Source organism: Hypanus sabinus, chromosome 13 (assembly GCF_030144855.1).
Source record: "Hypanus sabinus isolate sHypSab1 chromosome 13, sHypSab1.hap1, whole genome shotgun sequence".
In the NCBI taxonomy this organism is placed as follows: domain Eukaryota; kingdom Metazoa; phylum Chordata; class Chondrichthyes; order Myliobatiformes; family Dasyatidae; genus Hypanus; species Hypanus sabinus.
Window position 1 is genome coordinate 111067624 of NC_082718.1, and position 20901 is coordinate 111088524.

A 20901-nucleotide genomic window follows, 5' to 3' on the forward strand; every position below is an offset into this window, starting at 1 on the left:
TTGTCACTGTCTCGGAAAGAAACCTCCTGGAGGTGCAGTGTGGCATTTGGCCAGAACTGAGTACAGTAGACATGATATTTGCCATAATGCAAGTCCAGGAGAAGTGCATCAAGCAGAACAAGCCTCTTTCAGTGACTCTAATAATTTACCCTGTCTTCATTGACCTGACAAAGGCATTTGACACTGTAAACAGGGAATCTCTCTGGATCATCCTGAGATGCTATAGATGCCTGAAGAAATTCTTGAAGATGATTCAGCTGCCCCATGACGGAATGACAGGCCAGGTCCTTTGCAGTGCTGATACGTCAGCTGCATTTGCCATTTCCAATGGGATGAAGCAGGGCTGTGTACTAGCCCCAGTCCTGCTCAATCTGTTCCTCACTTGCATGTTGTCACGTGCTGTCTAAGGTCTGAAGGAGGGAGTGTTCATCAGGTACTTATTAGATGGCTCTCTCTTTGACCTTTGCTGCTTGAACACACGGATGAAGTGCCTCCATACAGTCATTCACGAAACCCTCTTTGCTGATGACTGTGTGCTCCTGGCGCAAAGACAGTGATCTACAGTTGATGCTGAACAAATTCTCAGATGCTGCTATGCCCTTTGGCCTGACTATCAGCCTGAACAACACTGAAGTACTCCACCAGCCCATGCCAACCACTAGCCCCATAGAACCAAAAACCACTGTTAACAACGCCCAGCTGACAAATGTAAATAGCTTCAAATACTTGGGAAGCATCATCTCGAATGATGGGTCTTTGGACAAAGAAATTGACTCCAGTATCAGAAAGACCAGCCAGGCTCTGGGAAGGCTGCGTACCAGAGTGCTCAATCAACACAACATCCGTGTCTCCACAAAGCTGGAAGTCTACAGAGCTGTGGTCATCCCTTCTCTCCTATATGGATGTGAGACCTGGACTCTGTACTGATGACACATCAAACAACTGGAGAAACTTCACATGTCTGCCCTCCGCTCCATCCTCGACATTCATTGGCAAGACTGTGTCTCCAACCTGTTGGATCGCGTGGAGTCTACTAGCATTGAGTCCCTGATCATCAGAGCCCAGATGCGGTGGGTTGGACACATCATCAGAATGGACGACCACCATATGCCTCGCCAGCTGCTGTAGGGTGAACTGGAGACTGGAAAGAGACCTCAAGGTTGTCCACGCAAGCGCTACAAAGACACTGTGGAGGAAACCCTACACTACTGTGACATCCAGCCAAGGGAACTAGAAGCTGCGGCTGCTGATAGAACCCGCTGGCAAGCCCTGTGCTATGAAGCCTACACCAGTTTTGAAGACAGGCGCTGCCAAAAACTGATGGAAAACCGTCAGCGGCATCACAGAACAGCAGCCACAATTATTACAACAACAGACTTCCAGTGCCCCCATTGTGCTAGACTCTGCGTTTCCAGACTGGGACCGCAGAGCCACCTCCATGTTCACAGATGAACTGCACAACAGCGTGTCTTCTTCGAATCCAAAGGACTACCACAACAAAAACTTGTTCTGTGTTAAACATTACATTGTACAATAGTTGTGTTGGACATTATAGATATGCTATGTTGGTGCTAGAATGTGTGGCAACACTGGCAGGCTGCTCCCAGCACATCGTTAGATTGTGTTGATTGTTAGCACAAGCAATGCATTTCACTGCATGTTTCCATGTACATGTGATAAATAAATCTGAATCAGAATCTTTCAACCCCATTGTCCTGCCTTCTCCCTACAACCTTTGACACCAATTACATACAGTACCTATTAATATTTGCTTTAAATATGCCAGGTGGTTAGCCAGGTGAATTTTAAAAACCGTATTCTGAAGAAGAGTTTGTAAATTATTCACAGAGCATTGGCCAATACTCAACCCAATATCATTTCAAGCAGGCAATCCTGTCCTTATTACGTGATTATTCAAAATCAAGATGGTTTAATGTCTTTTTCAGTACACAAGTGTAAAGGCAAATGTTACTCTGAATCCGAGGCAGCACAAGAAACACAATAAGATAAAGAACATAATAATAAATAAAACACAAAAACTATAAATACTTAAGATAGCTTCTATACAGAGGTCGATTGTATGTACAAAAAGTGATGCTAGATACAGGAGTGTCTGTATATTAGAGGAATGACAGAAATGATAAAGTGGAGGTGGAAGGGTGGGTTAATGGGTGGAAGTGTTGATCAGCCTTACTGCTTGGGGAATGTAACTGTTTTAAGTCTGGTTGTCCTGGCATATTATGTAGGCTCCTCCCTGATGGGAGTGGGATAAACAATGCATGAGCATGGTGAATAGGATCCTTCATGATGTTACTGGCCCTTTTCTGCCATCTTTCTGTATATATGTCCTAGATGGGGATCTTTGACTGGATGGTGAAAACAGAGAAGAAAGGGTAGAGTGGTCTCTTAGGATTCATATTTGAAATGATTCCCCTCTCCCCTGCATACCCAAAACAGTACAGCCCAGGCCAGTGATCATATAGTACCTACCCACCATGGGGGTGGGGGGCATCGGCCCACAGCTTCTTTCTCTCAGGAGGGAGAGGAGGAGGAGGATCTGAGATGTGTGGGGAATGGTACAGTGTGCTCCTTTAAGACAATAGAGATCAGGGAGTTGTCAGTGAAGGAATTGATGAGATTAGAGGATAGGTACAGCCTGGAGAATCTCTGGCCACGTTATTATTGAGGATTCAGATTCAGATTCAGTTTATTGTCATTTAGAAACCACAAATGCAATGCAGTTAAAAAAAAGAGACAACGTTCCTCCAGAATGATATCACAAAAGCACATGACAAAACAGACTGCACCAGAAAATCTACATAATGTTTGGCAATCCCCAATCCAGAGTCCGGAGAGGCTGCTGCGTATTAATATCACGCTACCAGTGTGTTCCCCGGAAAGGAGCTCCAAATCCACCAGACAAACAAGACCAAAAACTAAAGCTACAAGACCTGCACAAAACCATGTAGTTACAACAGTGCAAGCAATAGCATAATTGATAAAAAAACAGACCATGGGCACAGTAAAAATAGTCCAAAGATGTTAAAGGACTGCAAGTTCAAAAGAAATCATCACACAGTTTCCACAAGTCCCCAGGGTCCTGACAGACTAGCCATCCCATGCCAGCAGCAGAAGGGAATACCCCCGCTATGGTCTTCCACGGCACCGTTTAACTCAGCCTCGCAGACACAGCACACACCGAAAGCGACCTGACCGTAGTGAACTCCGAGTCCGTCGAACCTCCGAGCTTCTCCGAGCACCATCCTCTGCCAAGCGTATTAAGACGGCCCCACCAACGGCCATCGGCAAAGCGACCACGAGGACTGGGGGGCTGTTCTTCTCAGCAGAGTCCCGGACCTCCCAGCAGCAGCAGCAATGAAGAAGGTCTTCCTGGAGATTTCCCGATGTTCCTCCATGTTCCCACATCCGTTTTCAATCGATTATGATTGCGCACGACACCCCACTTCACAAATAACAGGTAATCAGCTCCGGAGCAGCCACTGCAAGCAGCAGTGCGCCACCATCTTGGAAATGATATAGGATGAGGGGGGTTGATGTGGGAATAAGTCTGTCTAATAGAGAGGTGGGGGCTTTAGGGAGCCTAATATCCCAATACACGATCAATAAGGCCTTAAGGATACTGCTTGCTTCCCCTGAGCATAATGCATCATTACAGTATGGAGTAGCAGAGATGGTCAGGCTCAGGTACCCTTCTCTCTTTAGAGTGATAGTGTCATGGAGAAGTACAGCACAGAAACAGGCCTTTTGGCCCATCTAATCCATGCTAAAATTATTTTCATTGATTACTCCCAACAACCTGCACCAGGACAATAGCCCTTAATATCCATGTACCTAGACAAACTTCTCTTAAACACTGAAATCAAGCTCACATGAATCACTTGTGCAGGCAACTCATTCCACACTTTCACAACCCTATGAGTGAAGAAGTTTCCCCTCATGTTCCCCTTAAACTTTTCACTTTTCACCATTAAGCTATGACCTCTATTTGTTGTCTCACCCAACCTCAGTGGAAAAAGCCTGCTTGCATATCCCCTAACAAGTTAAGATGGTGCCTCTTCAAACTCATGTGCGAAAAACAGCTTAATTCCTCTCTTTAATGTCTCTTATTTCCTTTTCAAGATGGTTGGGGTTATAGTGAGGTCCTGGTCTACACGTGATACTTGAGTTGCGTATTTTTAAGGCAGATGAGTTCCCATTCCTGGAGCTCATTGGCTGATCATTTTCAGACATTTTTCAAGCGTGTCTTGGAAGCCCTTGCAGCCCTGCATGGCCCTGTGGATGACTGATATCAGGCCGATATTGCTGATAGAGGCATCACAGGAGGTGGAACGTTAGGATTTTGCTGCAGTGGATGTATGGAAAAGCAACCTTGGCAGACTCTAATATCATAACAGTGACTGCCGGTCCCCCTCTTTTTAGTGAGTAAGAGAGAGAGAGGGAGAGAGCCTGTAGCATGTCGAACTGTTGGGTAAACAATAGTTTTTCTTGATTGAAGATCTCTATGGGTACTTTACTGTTGCTTGGTGGGTGGTGGGCTCTGGTGCTTTTTGTTGATACAGGTGATTGGGGAGGGGATGTTGATGCACTCTTGCTTGTGCAGGGGAGAGGGAGAGGGGGTTTTGGTGTTCTAACATTTTTCAGTCATTCATTCTTTTAGGGTTCTTTCTCGTGGATGCCTGTGAAGGCAAGTATTTCAGGTTGTGTACTATATACATACTCTGACAATAAGCAGAACCATTTGAACCATTTATACCATTTTTTGAATGGGATTCAAAGCCCGGGTGGAATGGAGCACAGTAGAGGGAGGCAGTGTGCTCTTATTCCAGGATTATATAGCAATAGTGATAGCCGGCCAGAAGATGTTGAACTACCCTCTGCCATGATAGGGCATCTAGTTATGGCAGTGGGCTCCCATTAAAAAGGAATACTGCTGTCTTTAATAGGACCAGCAGTCAGCCGTCCTGTAAGCTCAGTCATTCAGTTGTTGCAGGACTTGGAGTATGTAGAAGAAGGTGCGCATGACCAGGTACGGAAGTTACATAGAAACATAGAAAACCTACAGCACAATACAGGATCTTCAGCCCAAAATGCTGTGCCAAACATTTACTTTCTTTAGAAATTACCTAGGTTACCCATAGCCCTCTATTTTTCTAAGCTCCACGTACCTATCCAGGGCTCTCTTAAAAGACCCTGTTGTATCCGCCTTCAGCACCATCACCAGCAGCCCATTCCATGCATCCACCAATCACCGTTTAAAAAACATACCCCTGACATCTCCTCTGCACCTATTTCCAAGCATTTTAAAACTGTGCCCTCTTGTGTTAGCCGTTTCAGCCTGGGAAAAAGGTTCTGACTATCCACACCGATCAATGCCTCCCATCATCTTATACACCTCTATAAGGTCACCCCTCATTCTCCACCACTCCAAGGAGAAAAGGACGAGTTCACTCAACCTTTTCTCATCAGGCATGCTCCACAATCCAGGCAACATCCTTGTAATTCTTTTCTACACCCTTTCTATAGTTTCTACAGTTTTCATGTACTGATGTGACCAGAATTGAGCATAGTACTTCAAGTGAGGTCCTATAAAACCAGGGTCCTATATAGCTCCAACATTACACCTCGGCTCTTAAAATCAATTCCACGATTGATGACGGCCAATAGATTGTATGCCTTCTTAACCACAGAGTCAACCTGCGCAGCAGCTTTGAGTGTCCTATAGACTCAGACCCAAAGATCCCTCTGATCCTCAACACTGCCAAGAGTCCTACCATTAATACTATACTCTGCCATCATATTTGACCTACCAAAATGAGCCACCTCACGCTTATCTGGGTTGAACTCCATCTGCCACATCTCAAACCCAGTTTTGCATCGTATTGATGTCCCGCTGTAACCTCTGACAGCTCTCCACACTATCCACAACACTCCCAACCTTTGTGTCATCAGCAAATTTACTAACCCATCCCTCCACTTCCTCGACCAGGTCATTATAAAAATCACGAAGAGAAGGGGTCCCAGAACAGATCCCTGAGGCACACCACTGGTCACCTACCTCCATGCAAAATATGACCTGTCTAGAACCACTCTTTGCCTTCTGTGGGCAAGCCAATTCTGGATCCACAATGCTAGATCCCCTTGGATACCATGCCTTCTTACTTTCTCAATAAGCCTTGCATGGGGTACCTTATCAAATGCCTTGCTGAAATCCATATACACTACATCTACTGCTCTACCTTCATCAATGTGTTTAGTCACATCCTCAAAAAATTCAATCAGGCTCGTCAGGCATGACCTGTCTTTGACAAAACCTTGCTGACTATTCCTAATCATATTATGCCTCTCCAAATGTTCATAATTCCTGCCTTTCAGTATCTTTTCCATCAACTTACCAACCACTGAAGTAAGACTCACTGTTCTATAATTTCCTGGGCTGTTTCTACTCCTTTTCTTGAATAAGGGAACAACATCTGCAACCGTCTAATCCTCGAAAATCCTCCTGTCCCTTTTGATGAAGTAAAGATCATTGCCAGAGGCTCAGCAATCTCCTCCCTTGCCTCCCACAGTAGCCTGGGGTACATATTGTCCAGACCCAGAGACTTATCCCACTTGATGCTTTCCGAAAGCTCCAGCACATCCTCCTTCTCAATGTCTATATGCTCAAGCATTTCAATCTGCTGCAAGTCATCCCTACAATTGCCAAGATCCTTTTCCATAGTGAATACTGAAGTAAAGTATTCATTAAGTACTTCGGCCACCTCCTCCAGTTCCATACACACTTTTCCATTGTCACACTTGATTGCTCTTATTCTCTTACATCTTACCCTCTTGCTTTTCACATACTTGTAGTTGGCTAAGCAGGGAATGGGGGATCCCGCATGACCTGCAAATAAATATTTTTGTCATTGCTCAAAACTGGGGTCCTGAAGGAACAGGTTAATGTGGTTCCCACTCCTATTCTCTATGCAATGTGGAAGCAGTGCTGCCAGAAAGTCATTAAGGGAGAAGGATCTGTCTTCAGGCCCTTTCCTGATAAGAGATCCTCTTCTCCTCTGCTAGATTCCTTGCGTTCTGTTCAGAATTCCCTATGTCTCTTGCTAGAAGCTTTGCAAAAGACACTAGCAGACCCTCATTGGCAGCATGTTTGGTGGGGGGTGGTGTTGGTTAGTGTGCTCATGTTTCACTCCCTGTAGGGAAGAATTGAGTATGAATGGTTTGAGTGCAGGAAAAATATTGCGTGAGGTGTAGCCACATGTTACTGAGCTTGTGTTAGCCGCATGTGTGTGAGTGAGGGTTTTGCCTTGATGTAGCTGTGTGAATGTACTTATGTGTCGGGCCCCACCCAGTTGATTTTTTCTTTCCCTTTTGCTCCTTGGAAAGTGTGTTTAATTGCTTTCCCTGTTGGAATTAACGGTTTGTTCTGTTTGGCAGTTACATGCAAAAACTCAAAAGGAAGAGAAATATAAGCCTGGATTTTGGTTTGTCTTGTCTGTGTTTTAGTCTGTTACAAATTTGTTTCCCACATCATTTGTTTTAGGGATAAACCCACATTCCACACTGGCCATGTGAAATCTGGGTTAATGATGTAGAAATCTCGGCACCTTTTTTCTTGATATGAGACACGCACATTTCAGAGGGAATAGGCAGTTGGGGAACAGTTCTAGAAGTTCTTGTTTTGGTGTTTTTTGTCTAAATACCCAGTGACTAATCAGGAGCAAGTGACTTTGTATCTCCCTGCATTACAGAATGGCAAAGTGGTAGATGCTGACTTGTGGTGGGAGATACTATAATACATTCCTGAGGATGGTGTTTGAGTTTGCACACTTGACCAACGAGTCAGATTGTTAGATTTTTATGAGGACTCCTAACTACACTGCAGAAGGGATGCCATTAATACCAATCCCTTTCAATCACAAGGGAAAAGACTTTTGGGGAAATCCTTGGGTGTTGGCATTCTGTTTTGGGGATGTCAGGAGAGAGTATATTCCAGCTAACCTTGACCCATAGTATGATGACAGCCTTAAAGGAACTTGAGCCTTAATAGCTCATGGTGGAGTAAATGTTTTAAGGACTGGTATTTCATTATGTACCATTTCTTTAACTGGAAGGTTCCAACTCTTAAAGTGATTTTCTAACCTGACAGAGAAGGGAAGGAATGTTGGTACAGGTAGTATGATAAGCACAGGTCCAACTAGTCAGTGAAATACAGTGAGTATGAGTAGGAACAGTATCCTGGGACAACTGTGTCCATGCTTAATGGTGCTGTGAAGGTGGGCACTCTCTGGACATTGAAAGGCACTTACTAGACATGCAGCTCCTGGGCATACCCATGGCTCTCCACAGGGTGGTCCAGCTGCCAGCTGCTGGTGTTTGGGATATGTGGTGCTGTACATATACCATCCAGTGCCCTGGATGAACATAGGCTGGTCAGAATAGTGACAGAGCTATTACAGAGGAAGGAAGATTTTGGATGATATAGCCTTTCCCAGCATGGTACGGCTAGGCTATCCTGGTAACTGATATCAATAGCCTTGGATTACCTGCTCACTAAGTAAGGTGGCACATGTGCTGTTATTAGTCAAGAATGCTACTACCTACATTCCTGACGAGTCGGAGAACATTGCTCACCTGGCTGATGCAATCTGAGAGTCAGGAATAAGTGGGGGGACCAGCTCGTTGGCTATTACAACCCGGGGAAGGGTGATGGCATTTCGGGGTGCAGGGAAATTGGTGGACTACTGTAGTATATTGGGGGTTGATGACTGGGATTTTACTTTTGTGTTTTATATATAGCTTAGTAAGATGTTCATGAGGGTCACACTAGTTTGAGGGTAAAATTGTCAATCTTGTCCCGTTGTAGTTGGCCTATTTGCTGATTGAAAGCTGCTTCTACCATGTCAGTCATTGATTGGCCCATTTAAAAATTGGGGTCGCTCTTTCTCATTGGTTGTCTTATGCACCGTGCCACTGATTTTCGGTTCCCTCTGCCTCATAGGTAACAGTAGCGCCTGTCGCAGGCTCTCTTCTTTTGTTCCCAGAGCATGCTTCACACTGAGGTCATAACAAAGTGCTGAAGAACCACCGAGGAAACACATTCCAGGCCGTAAGCTGAGCTGAGTCTTTGGTTGAGCCTTTTACTGATTGTAAATAAATGATTATAATGATTATTTGTATTCAATGTTTTCTGTCTCACTTACGAAGCCTGTGAACCTGGGTTCACATTGCAGTTTTCCAATGGCATCCTAGAACACTGCTGTGACATCGAGTACTTTGCTTAATTCACTTTCAGTTGACTCTGTTATGGGGGACATGCCAGGTAAATGGTGGATGATCTCCCATCAAGTTGTAGTTGTCTCAGCCAATCACATCCTCACAATGTTGGCACTCCAGTTTTTTCAACATACAAGTCCAATGAGGCTTGTTGGTTGTTGTATTTCACTGTTACAAATGTCATTCCCATAGGAGTTACCTTTTCTCCGCTATAAGTTCTTAGTTAGATATCTGCAGGCTTCAGTTCAATATCTTTGAAATGCTGTTCAAACTCATTTTGTGGAATAACTGAAACAGCTGAGCCAGTATCCAGTTCCATTTTAATTAATTTGCCATTCACTTCTGGTTTAAGCTATATTGCTTGTCTATCGTTAATTCACACTTTGCAAATCTCAAGGCTACCCAGTCCTGTGTCACTTCCATCATTATCAGATTTTTCATCAACTGCTTGCAGATTTGTGCTATTTTTGCAACTGCATCTTGACATTTTATCTTTTTCTCTTCACTGTCCAGTTCATTTGTTTTTGTCTGCCTGACATTCTCTTTGTATGTGTCTTATTTTTTGCATTTTCTGCAAGTTCCATTTTTAAATTGCATTGTTCTGATGCATGTGAGCCCCTACCACAATAGTAACACAATTTGTTTACCCAGGTTGGTTTTTGCTTAGATGGTGCAATTTTGTTCATGCTCTCTTTCATTTCCTGATTGCAACTCAATTGTGTCTCAGTGTCCTGTTTACATTGATACAGCTATTTCAACTACTCTTTAAAACGTAAGTTGTGCTTCAGTTCGGAAATGGTTTTAAATGCTTTCTTTTAACTAAAATGACACGCAAAAAAAGTTTATCACATGAGGAGTATTTGATGCTGTCATGATGTTTGGATATGGAGTCATGCGGAGTGAGAGACACTGAAGTGGATCAATAGTTCACAGACTTTAAAGCGAATAGACTTAGAGGGAAAAGAAAACAATGAATGCTAGGCCAAACAGAGCCATTAACTAAAACTCTCAAATGGAAAATGCAGCTAGCACTGCGACTGAAAGGAATAACTATATAGAAAACAAATATCGCTAGCCTTCAGAGTTGGTTGACTCAACAGTCCGATTTCTCAGGCAAGGCTAAACGCAAGCAGGCAGTGAAAAGTTGCTGTGCTTTGCTCAAGTCTCACCAAGCACTACAATGAAAAGAATGGAGTTAACTACTATCACAATGAAATAATAATTTGCTGAAATGTGCATATTCATGAGCACAATTGCTGTATCTGCTGTGCTGCCATATCTGTGGTTGTGACAAATGGCTCTGGGCCTGCATTCGGAGTTTAGAAACGTGAGTAGAGATCTTATTAAAACCGATCGAATATTGAAGGGCCTGGATAGACTGGACGTGGAGAGAATGTTTCCTATGGCGGAAGAGTCTAAGACCAGAGGAATTCCACAGATTCTGAATTGCTGAATTCCTCCATTATTCTGTGTTTGTTGCCCTGTGTTTCCAGCATCTGCAGAATTCCTTGTGTGTAGGCTATGATTCTATGTCTCTTTAGTTTCAATTACAGATTCAGTTGTTGTCAGAAATATTATCTTGATTAATTAGTAAAATGACAATAGTTCTCATTCAGTGAAGCATAAGATAGAGTCAAAATTAGAAATGCCACAGCATGTTTTTGTTGATTGTGAAAGATGAGTCTTACTCACTGTGTACAGTGCCGTACTGTGCATGGGAATAAGTGAGGGGTAATAGAGTCATAGACAGAGTCATAGAAAACTACAGCACAGAAACAGGCCTTTCAGCCCATCTAGTCCATGCTGAACTATCATTTTGCCTAGACCCATCGACCTGCACCCAGTCCATACTCTCCCATCTATGTACTTATCCAAATTTCTCTTCAATGTTGAAGTAGAACCTACATCCACCATTTCTACTGACAGCTCGTTCCACACTCTCACCACCCTTACCTTTCACCCTTAATGCATGACCTCCAGTACTAATCTCACCCAACTTCAGTGCAAAAAGCCTGTTTGCATTTACCCTAACCAAACCCCTCATAATTTTGTATACCTCTATCAAATCTCTTCTTATTCTCCTACTCTGTAGGGAATAAAATCCTAACCTATTCAATTTTTCCCTATAACTCAGGTCCCCAAGTACTGGCAAAATCTATGTAAATTTTCTCTAATGGAGAACTCAAAGTTTTGAGAGATAAACACAGAATGAGTTGCCAAAGTGACAGTGAGGTTAATGCAGCTTGCAGCTATTAGTGTGAAAAATCAGAGCAATACAGACAAAATGCTGAAGGAACTCAGCAGGTCAGGTAGCAGCTACAGGGAGGAATAAAGAGCTGATATTTTGGAGCTGACCCTTCATCAGGACTAGATAGGAAAGGGGAAAAAGTCAAAAAATTAAGTTAGGGAGGGGAAGAATTACAAACTAAAAGGTGATAGGTGAAGTCAGGTGAGAAGGAAGGTGGGTAGGTGGGGAGGGAGATGAAGAGAGAAGGGAGGCAATACATACAAAAGTAGAGTGCTGAAGAAAAAGGAAAATCACATATCTGATAGGAGAGTAAAATCACCCTGCAATGTTTGGTGAAGAAGAGATTCCTTAAATCACAAAAGGCCGCTGGCTGACTTGTTGCTAAGGATGATTTAAATATCTGCTGGGGCCCTGCCAGTTTCTGCACTTACATCCTGTAGTGTCTGAGGGAACCCACTGTAAGGCCCCGGGGATATATCCACCCTGATTTGCCTCAGTATAGCAAACACCTCACCCTCTGTAATCTGTACAGCGTCCATGAAATCGATGCCACTCTGCCTCACTTCTATCGACTCTGTATAAGTTTCCTGAGTAAATACAAATGCAAAAAATGTACTTAAGATCTTCCCCATCTGTTTTGACTCCATACCCATTCTGACCTTCCAAAGACCAATTTTGTCCTTTGCAATCCTTTTGCTCTTAACATATCAGTAGAATTGCTTAGGATTCTCCTTCACCTTATTTGCTAGAACAACCTCATGCCATCTTTTAGTTTCCCTGATTTCTTTCTTATGTGTTCTCTTGTATTCCTTATACCACATAAGCTCCTCATATGATACTACTTGCCTAAACCTGCTATGCACCTTTTTTCTGTTAACCAGGGCTTCAATATCTCTTGACAAACAAAGTTCTCTACACTTGTTATCTTTACTTTTTATTCTGACGAGCACATATATGCTTTGTACTCTCAAAATTTCACTTTTGAAAGCCTCCCACTTACCAAGTATACCTTTGCCAGAAAGCAGCCTGTCCCAGTTCACACTTGCCATCAACATTGGCCTTTCTCTAATTTGGAATCTCAATCTGTGAACCAGACCTATCTTTTTTCCATATTTACTTTTAAACTAATGGTACTATCATCACTAGATGCCAGGTGTTCTTCTACACAAAATTCTGTAACCTGCCTTGTCTGATTCCCCAAAAGCAGATCCAGTATTGCACGCTCTCTTCTTGGCACTTCTACGTACTGATTAAGGAAACTTCCCTGAACACTTTTGACAAACTCATTTCTATCTAGTCCTATGGAGTCCCAGTCAATATGTGGAAAGTTAAAACCATCTACTATAACAACCTTATCTTTCTTGCAACATTTGATTCCTGTCTTTATCTGAGGTCCTACACAACAAATGTCTCCACAACCTCTCCACTAACTATTCTGGCACCTGGTTCCCATACCCCTGCAACTCTAGTTTAAATCAACTCTCTTCCAACAGGCAATAAATTACTGATAAATGGTTCTTAGAGTTTAAACTTTTCCTCCAAGTCAAATTTCTCACTCCATCCAATCTGCAATTGTTTTTGCACCTGATGGGGCTTCAGTTCCCCTATGAGTCACTATTCTCTCTCTCTCTCTCTTTCTCTCACTCGATGGTAGTAAGAAGAAAGCATGGCCTGTATGATGGATGCTGTTTTCTTGTGACAGCACTCCCTGTAAATGTGCTCAATAGTGGGGAGGGTTTTGCCTGTGATGGACCTAACTGTATCCAGCACTTAATCTAATCAAAGATAAAGAATAACAGAAAGCATACTAAAGTGTTGCAGTTACAGAAAAAAATGCAGTACATGCAGTCAATAGGTTGCAAGGCCATAACAAGGACAAGGAAACCATTCAATAGTTCCATAACATAGGGTAGAAGCTGCTCTTGAGCCTGGTTGTATTTGCGTTCAGGCTTTTGTATTATATGCCTGATGGAACAGAGAACAAAGCAGAATGTCTGGGGTGGGTAGGGTCTTTGATTATTTTAACTGCTTTACCAAGGCAGATAGAAGTGTAGACAGAGTCCACAGAGGGGTGGCTGGTTTCTGTGATGTGCTGACCTATGTGTATAACTCTCTGCAGTTCCTTGTGGTTAGTGGCAGAGCAGCTGCCAGTTCAACAGACAGACAGACACATACTTTATTGATCCTGAGGGAAATTGAGTTTCGTTATAGCTGCACCAACCAAGAATAGTGTAGAAATATAGCAATATAAAACCATAAATAATTAAATAATAAGAAGTTAATCATGCCAAGTGGAAATAAGTCCAGGACCAGCCTATTGGCTCAGGGTGTCTGACACTCCGAGGGAGGAGTTGTAAAGTTTGATGACCACAGGCAGAAGTGACTTCCTATGACACCCAGTGTTACATCTCGGTGGAATGAGTCTCTGGCTGAATGTACTCCTGTGCCTAACCAGTACATTATGGAGTGGATGGGAGTCATTGTCCAAGATGGCATGCAACTTGGACAGCATCCTCTTTTCAGACACCACCGTCAGAGAGTCCAGTTCCACCCCCACAACATCACTGGCCTTATGAATGAGTTTGTTGATTCTGTTGGTGTCTGCTACACTCAGCCTGCTGCCCCAGCACACAACAGCAAACATGATAGCACTGGCCACCACAGCTTCATAGAACATCCTCAGCATCATCCGGCAGATGTTAAAGGACCTCAGTCTCCTCAGGAAATAGAGACGGCTCTGACCCTTCTTGTAGACAGCCTCAGTGTTCTTTGACCAGTCCAGTTTATTGTCAATTTGTATCCCCAGGAATTTGTAATCCTCCATCCACCATGTCCACACTGACCCGTTGGATGGAAACAGGGGTCTCCGGTGCCTTAGCCCTAGCCCAAGCCGTTATGCATCGGGATAGGATGTTTTCTATGGTGCATCTATAAAAATTAATGAGGGGCAATGGGGATATATTGAATTTCTTTAGTTTCCTGTGGAAATAGAGTAGCTGTTGTGCTTTCTTGGCCACTAATCTATCTATCTCCTCCTACCCAGTAATGCAACTAACCACAGCTCCTTGAGAACATAGGACAGCACAAATCAGTGTTAGTGCAGAGAGAGCTGCAAGGATTTGTTTTCAGCTTGAATGCTTTAGTGCTTCCTGTTTAATTGATTCAATGTTAATAGGAATAAATTAATTCATTGTGCAAATATTTTATGTACTGACTCTAAAATACTGTTTGGTTTCCAGGCCAAACAGTGTTGGAAACTTCCCTGAACACTTTTGACAAACTCATTTCTATCTAGTCCTATGGAGTCCCAGTCAATATGTGGAAAGTTAAAACCATCTACTATAATAGGTGGGTTAATAAAAGATAAAAAGCAAACCTATATTCCATTTTATTCTACTCTGACTTCAATCCGGTCATCCTGCTTCATTGTCAGCAGGCTCACTGGGGAGACCTGTGTCCACTGTGACTCTGGGGAGACCTCTGTCAGCAGTGACTCTGGGGAGACCTCTGTCCACTGTGACTCTGGGGAGACATTTGTCAGTAGTGATTCTGGGGAGACCTGTGTCCACTGTGACTCTGGGGAGACCTCTGTCAGCAGTGACTCTGGGGAGACATTTGTCAGCAGTGACTCTGGGGAGACCTGTGTCCACTGTGACTCTGGGGAGACCTCTGTCAGCAGTGACTCTGGGGAGACATTTGTCAGTAGTGATTCTGGGGAGACCTGTGTCCACTGTGACTCTGCGGAGACCTCTGTCCACTGTGACTCGGGGGAGACCTCTGTCCACTGTGACTCTGGGGAGACATTTGTCAGCAGTGACTCTGGGGAGACCTCTGTCCACTGTGACTCTGGGGAGACCTCTGGCCGCAGTGACTCGGATGAGCCACCTGTCAGCCGTGACTCTGGGAAGCCCTCTGTCCACTGTGACTCGGGGGAGACCTCTGTCCACTGTGACTCTGGGAAGCCCTCTGTCAGCAGTGAATCTGGGGAGACCTTTGTCAGCAGTGACTCGGATGAGCCACCTGTCAGCCGTGACTCTGGGGAGACATTTACCAGCAGTGACTCTGGGAAGCCCTCTGTCCACTGTGACTCTGGGGAGACATTTGTCCACTGTGACTCGGGGGAGACCTCTGTCCACTGTGACTCTGGGGAGACATTTGTCAGCAGTGACTCTGGGGAGACCTCTGTCCACTGTGACTCTGGGGAGACATTTGTCCACTGTGACTCTGGGGAGACCTCTGGCCGCAGTGACTCGGATGAGCCACCTGTCAGCCGTGACTCTGTGAAGCCCTCTGTCCACTGTGACTCTGGGGAGACATTTGTCCACTGTGACTCTGGGGAGACCTCTGTCAGCAGTGACTCTGGGAAGCCCTCTGTCCACTGTGACTCTGGGGAGACATTTGTCCACTGTGACTCTGGGGAGACCTCTGTCAGCAGTGACTCTGGGAAGCCCTCTGTCCACTGTGACTCTGGGGAGACCTCTGTCAGCAGTGACTCTGGGAAGCCCTCTGTCCACTGTGACTCGGGGGAGACCTCTGTCCACTGTGACTCTGGGAAGCCCTCTGTCCACTGTGACTCTGGGGAGACCTCTGTCCACTGTGACTCGGGGGAGACCTCTGTCCACTGTGACTCTGGGAAGCCCTCTGTCCACTGCGACTCTGGGGAGACCTCTGGCCGCAGTGACTCGGATGAGCCACCTGTCAGCCGTGACTCTGGGAAGCCCTCTGTCCACTGTGACTCTGGGGAGACCTTTGTCAGCAGTGAATCTGGGGAGACCTTTGTCAGCAGTGAATCTGGGGAGCCACCTGTCAGCCGTGACTCTGGGGAGACATTTACCAGCAGTGACTCTGGGAAGCCCTCTGTCCACTGTGACTCTGGGGAGACATTTGTCAGCAGTGACTCTGGGGAGACCTCTGTCCACTGTGACTCTGGGGAGACATTTGTCAGCAGTGACTCTGGGGAGACCTCTGTCCACTGTGACTCTGGGGAGACATTTGTCCACTGTGACTCTGGGGAGACCTCTGACCGCAGTGACTCGGATGAGCCACCTGTCAGCCATGACTCTGGGAAGCCCTCTGTCCACTGTGACTCTGGGGAGACCTCTGTCAGCAGTGACTCTGGGAAGCCCTCTGTCCACTGTGACTCTGGGAAGCCCTCTGTCCACTGTGACTCTGGGGAGACCTCTGTCAGCAGTGACTCTGGGAAGCCCTCTGTCCACTGTGACTCGGGGGAGACCTCTGTCCACTGTGACTCTGGGAAGCCCTCTGTCCACTGTGACTCTGGGGAGACCTCTGTCCACTGTGACTCGGGGGAGACCTCTGTCCACTGTGACTCTGGGAAGCCCTCTGTCCACTGTGACTCTGGGGAGACCTCTGTCCACTGTGACTCGGGGGAGACCTCTGTCCACTGTGACTCTGGAAAGCCCTCTGTCCACTGTGACTCTGGGGAGACCTTTGTCAGCAGTGACTCAGATGAGCCACCTGTCAGCCGTGACTCTGGGAAGCCCTCTGTCCACTGTGACTCTGGGGAGACATTTGTCAGTAGTGACTCTGGGGAGACATTTGTTAGTAGTGACTCTGGGAAGACCTCTGTCCACTGTGACTCTGGGAAGCCCTCTGTCCACTGTGACTCTGGGGAGACCTTTGTTAGCAGTGACTCTGGGGAGACCTCTGTCCACTGTGATTCTGGGAAGCCCTCTGTCCACTGTGACTCTGGGGAGACCTCTGTCCACTGTGACTCTGGAAAGCCCTCTGTCCACTGTGACTCTGGGGAGACCTTTGTCAGCAGTGACTCTGGGGAGACCTTTGTCAGCAGTGAATCTGGGGACACCTTTGTCAGCAGTGATTCGGATGAGCGACCTGTCAGCCATGACTCTGGGAAGCCCTCTGTCCACTGTGACTCTGGGGAGACATTTGTCAGTAGTGACTCTGGGGAGACATTTGTTAGTAGTGACTCTGTGAAGACCTCTGTCCACTGTGACTCGGGGGAGACCTCTGTCCACTGTGATTCTGGGGAGACATTTGTCAGCAGTGACTCTGGGGAGACCTCTGTCAGCCGTGACTCTGGGGAGCCCTCTGTCCACTGTGACTCTGAGAAGCCCTCTGTCCACTGTGACTCTGGGAAGCCACCAGTCAGCCATGACTCTGGGAAGCCACCAGTCAGCAGTCTCTGGGAAGAGATCTCTTTCTCTGCAGGAAGATCTCTGTCAGTTCTGTAGTGTGTCTGTAGAGAGCCCTCTGTGTCTGCAGGGAGATCTCTTTCAATGAGTATTTGGGGTGCCATCTTTCTTTGAAGAGAGATCTCTTTCTCCATAGAGCAATCTCTATCAGTTCTGTAGTGTCTCTGTAGGAAACCATTTGCTTTGTGAGGGGTCCTCTGTGTCTGCAGGAAGATCTCTGTCACTGGTCCCTCTGGAGAGTTCTCTGGTTTCAATGTTTTTGTAAGGAGTTCTCTGTCCTGTCTCCTTCTGAAGAGCTCTCTGGAAATAGAGGCATAAGGTTCCCAACAATGCTCCATGAAGGGGAATAAACAGACAATATGTTGAACCGAGACCCTTCATCAGGATTGGAAAGGAAAGAGGAAGAAGCCAGGACTGAAGAAGACACAGCCATGTGTCTGTCCTGGGCCACAGTGACATGTCCTTCTCAGGCCATAGCCATGTATCGATCAAGGACCAACTTCTGGGATTTTCTACCCCATCCCAGCTTTTCTCTTTTTCCATTCACCATTCTGGTTACTCTCTCTTCCCTCCTCTTCTCCTCACCAGCCCTCCTCCCTCTGGTGACTCTCCTCTTTCTCTTTCTTCCATCGTTGACTGTCCTCTCCTATTTTTCTTCAGGCCTTTACCTCCTCCACTTATTACCTACCAACTCCTTACTTCATCCCCTTCCCACCATCTTCCACCTCACCTGGTCTCTGCTATTACCTACCAGATGGCACTCCTTCTCCTCCCCTACCTTCTCATTCTGGCTTCTGGCTCCATCCTTACTATTTACCAGTCCAGATGAGGGGTCTCAGGCTGAAACATTAACTGTTTATTCCTTGCCATAGATGCTGCCTGTCTTGCTAAGTTCCACCAGCATTTTGTGTGGGTTGCTCAAGATTTTCAAAATATGCAGAATTTTTTGTCTCCATCAATGTGTGCACTACAATGCAAGCTGATTTTTCAATTTAGGACTGAGGAAGTGCTGCACTCTCGGGTGTGCTGTCTTTTGGAAAAGATATTACACCGCTCTTTCAGGGAGACTTGGGCCTCTTACAGAGAACTACAATAATTGGTGTCCTGTATGGTGTCTTTCGATCAACACCATAAACACATCCCCACACCCAGGATCTCTCTGTGTCCAAAATGGCTGTTGTGTGCATCACCAATCTAACTATTGTAGTGATCTTTGATCACATTGACTGCAGTCTTGACCACAGTTAACAACAGAGAGGATGTTTACCTTGTTAGGGAACCAAAGACCAGGAGGAATAGTCTCAAGAGGAGAAGGAGGATTTTTTTTTCTTACAAAGGTTGTGAACCATTGGAATTCTATATCCCAGACAATCAAATTTTCTAATGACATAGAGGAGTCCACTTGGCTCATGGAGTTTATGCTGACTCATTGAGATATTTCATTTCCCCCATGAATATTCTCTCTAACCAGTTCTCCCCACATTCTCAATAACTCCTTTCATATTCTACCACTCACTGATACCCAAGGGTCAATTTACAGTGGTCAATAATTCTACCGACCCACAAGTTTTTGGGATGTGGGAGGAAACCAGAAAGTCTGTAGGAAACACACAGAGAGCATAAGGAAAAATGTACAGACTCCATACAGATAGCACCAGTAGGCCTTGGTAGCATTGCGGTTAAAATCTATCAGCCAGGACTAGTGATCTGGAGACATGAGTTCAAATCTCAGCATGCAACAAGACTTATCCTGTAGTGGAGCGTCTAGGACCAAAGTGCACAGCCTCAGAATACAAGGACATAACTTTAAAATGGAGATGAAAATGAATTCATTTAGACAGAAGATGGTTAATCTGTAGAATTAACTGCCACAGACTACCTTGAATCTCAAGTCATTGGGTATATTTAAAGAGGTTGATAGGTTCTTGGTTAGTAAGGCTGTCAAATCTTATGAGGAGAAGGCAGGAGAATGGGGTTGAGAAGGATAATAAATCAACCATGATGGAAGGGAAGAGCAGACTCAATGGGCTGAATGGCAAAATTCTGCTCCTAACGTATTTCTGCTGGACTTATGATCAGGACTGAACCAGGTCACTGGAACTGTGACGGAGTGGCTGTACCACTTACCAAACATAAACGAGAAGCCTGGATGATGCGGGGGTTTGCTAGATCTCATAGGACTTTAAGTGAATAAAATATTAGAACCATAGAACATTACAGCACAGAAACAGTTCTTTTGGCCCTTCTTGGCTGTGCTGAACCAATTTTCTGCCTAGTCCCACTGACCTGCACCTGGACCATATCCCTCCATACACCTCTCATCAAAGTAGCTGTCCAAGTTTTTCTTAAATGTTAAAAGTGAGCCCGCATTTATCACTTCATCTGGCAGCTCATTCCACACTCCCACCACACTCTGTGTGAAGAAGCCTTCCCCCTAATGTTCCCTTTAAACATTTCCCCCTTCACCCTTAACCCATGTCCTCTGTTTTTTTTTCTCTCCTAGCCTCAGTGGAAAAAGCCTGCTTGCATTCACTCTGTCTATACCCATCATAATTTTATATATCTCTATCAAATCTCCCTTCATTCTTCTATGCTCCAGGGAATAAAGTCCTAACCTATTCAACCTTTCTCTGTAACTCAGTTTCTCAAGTCCCGGCAACATCCTTGTAAACCTTCCCTGCACTCTTTCAACCTTATTAATATTCTTCCTGTAATTCGGTGACCAAAACTGCACACAATACTCTAAATTCGGCCTCACCAATGCCTTATACAATCTCACCATAACATTCCAACTCTCATACTCAATACTTTGATTTATAAAGGCCAATGTACCAAAAACTCTCTTTACTACCCTATCTACCTGTGATGCCACTTTTAGGGAATTTTGTATCAGTATTCCCAGATCCCTCTGTTCTACTGCACTCCTCAGTGCCCTACCATTTACCTTGTATGTTCGATCTTGGTTTTTCCTTCCAAAGAGCAATACCGCACATAATTATGTAGAGAGTGGAGAAAGATAGTGCTGACATTAGCCATGTCTAGATAAATAGCACACTGAACCCCAAGACCAAGTAGTCAGTTCCTACTGGCATTTCTTATAATCCGATTTTCTTGACCCTCTCATGGATTCAAAGTTTCAAAGTATATTTATTATCAAAGTATGTACAACCCTGAGATTCTTCTTCC

The 20901-nt window shown here is 45.0% G+C and overlaps 1 protein-coding gene across 1 annotated transcript; it reads left to right on the forward strand.

The window, feature by feature from the left end:
• The first annotated feature begins 957 nt into the window (after positions 1-957).
• Positions 958-17754, forward strand: LOC132403424 (dentin sialophosphoprotein-like). Its single transcript, XM_059986829.1, has 2 exons — positions 958-1070; positions 14976-17754. Exons 1-2 carry the CDS (start codon positions 958-960, stop codon positions 17752-17754), a joined length of 2892 nt encoding a protein of 963 aa, XP_059842812.1.
• Positions 17755-20901: the final 3147 nt, after the last annotated feature.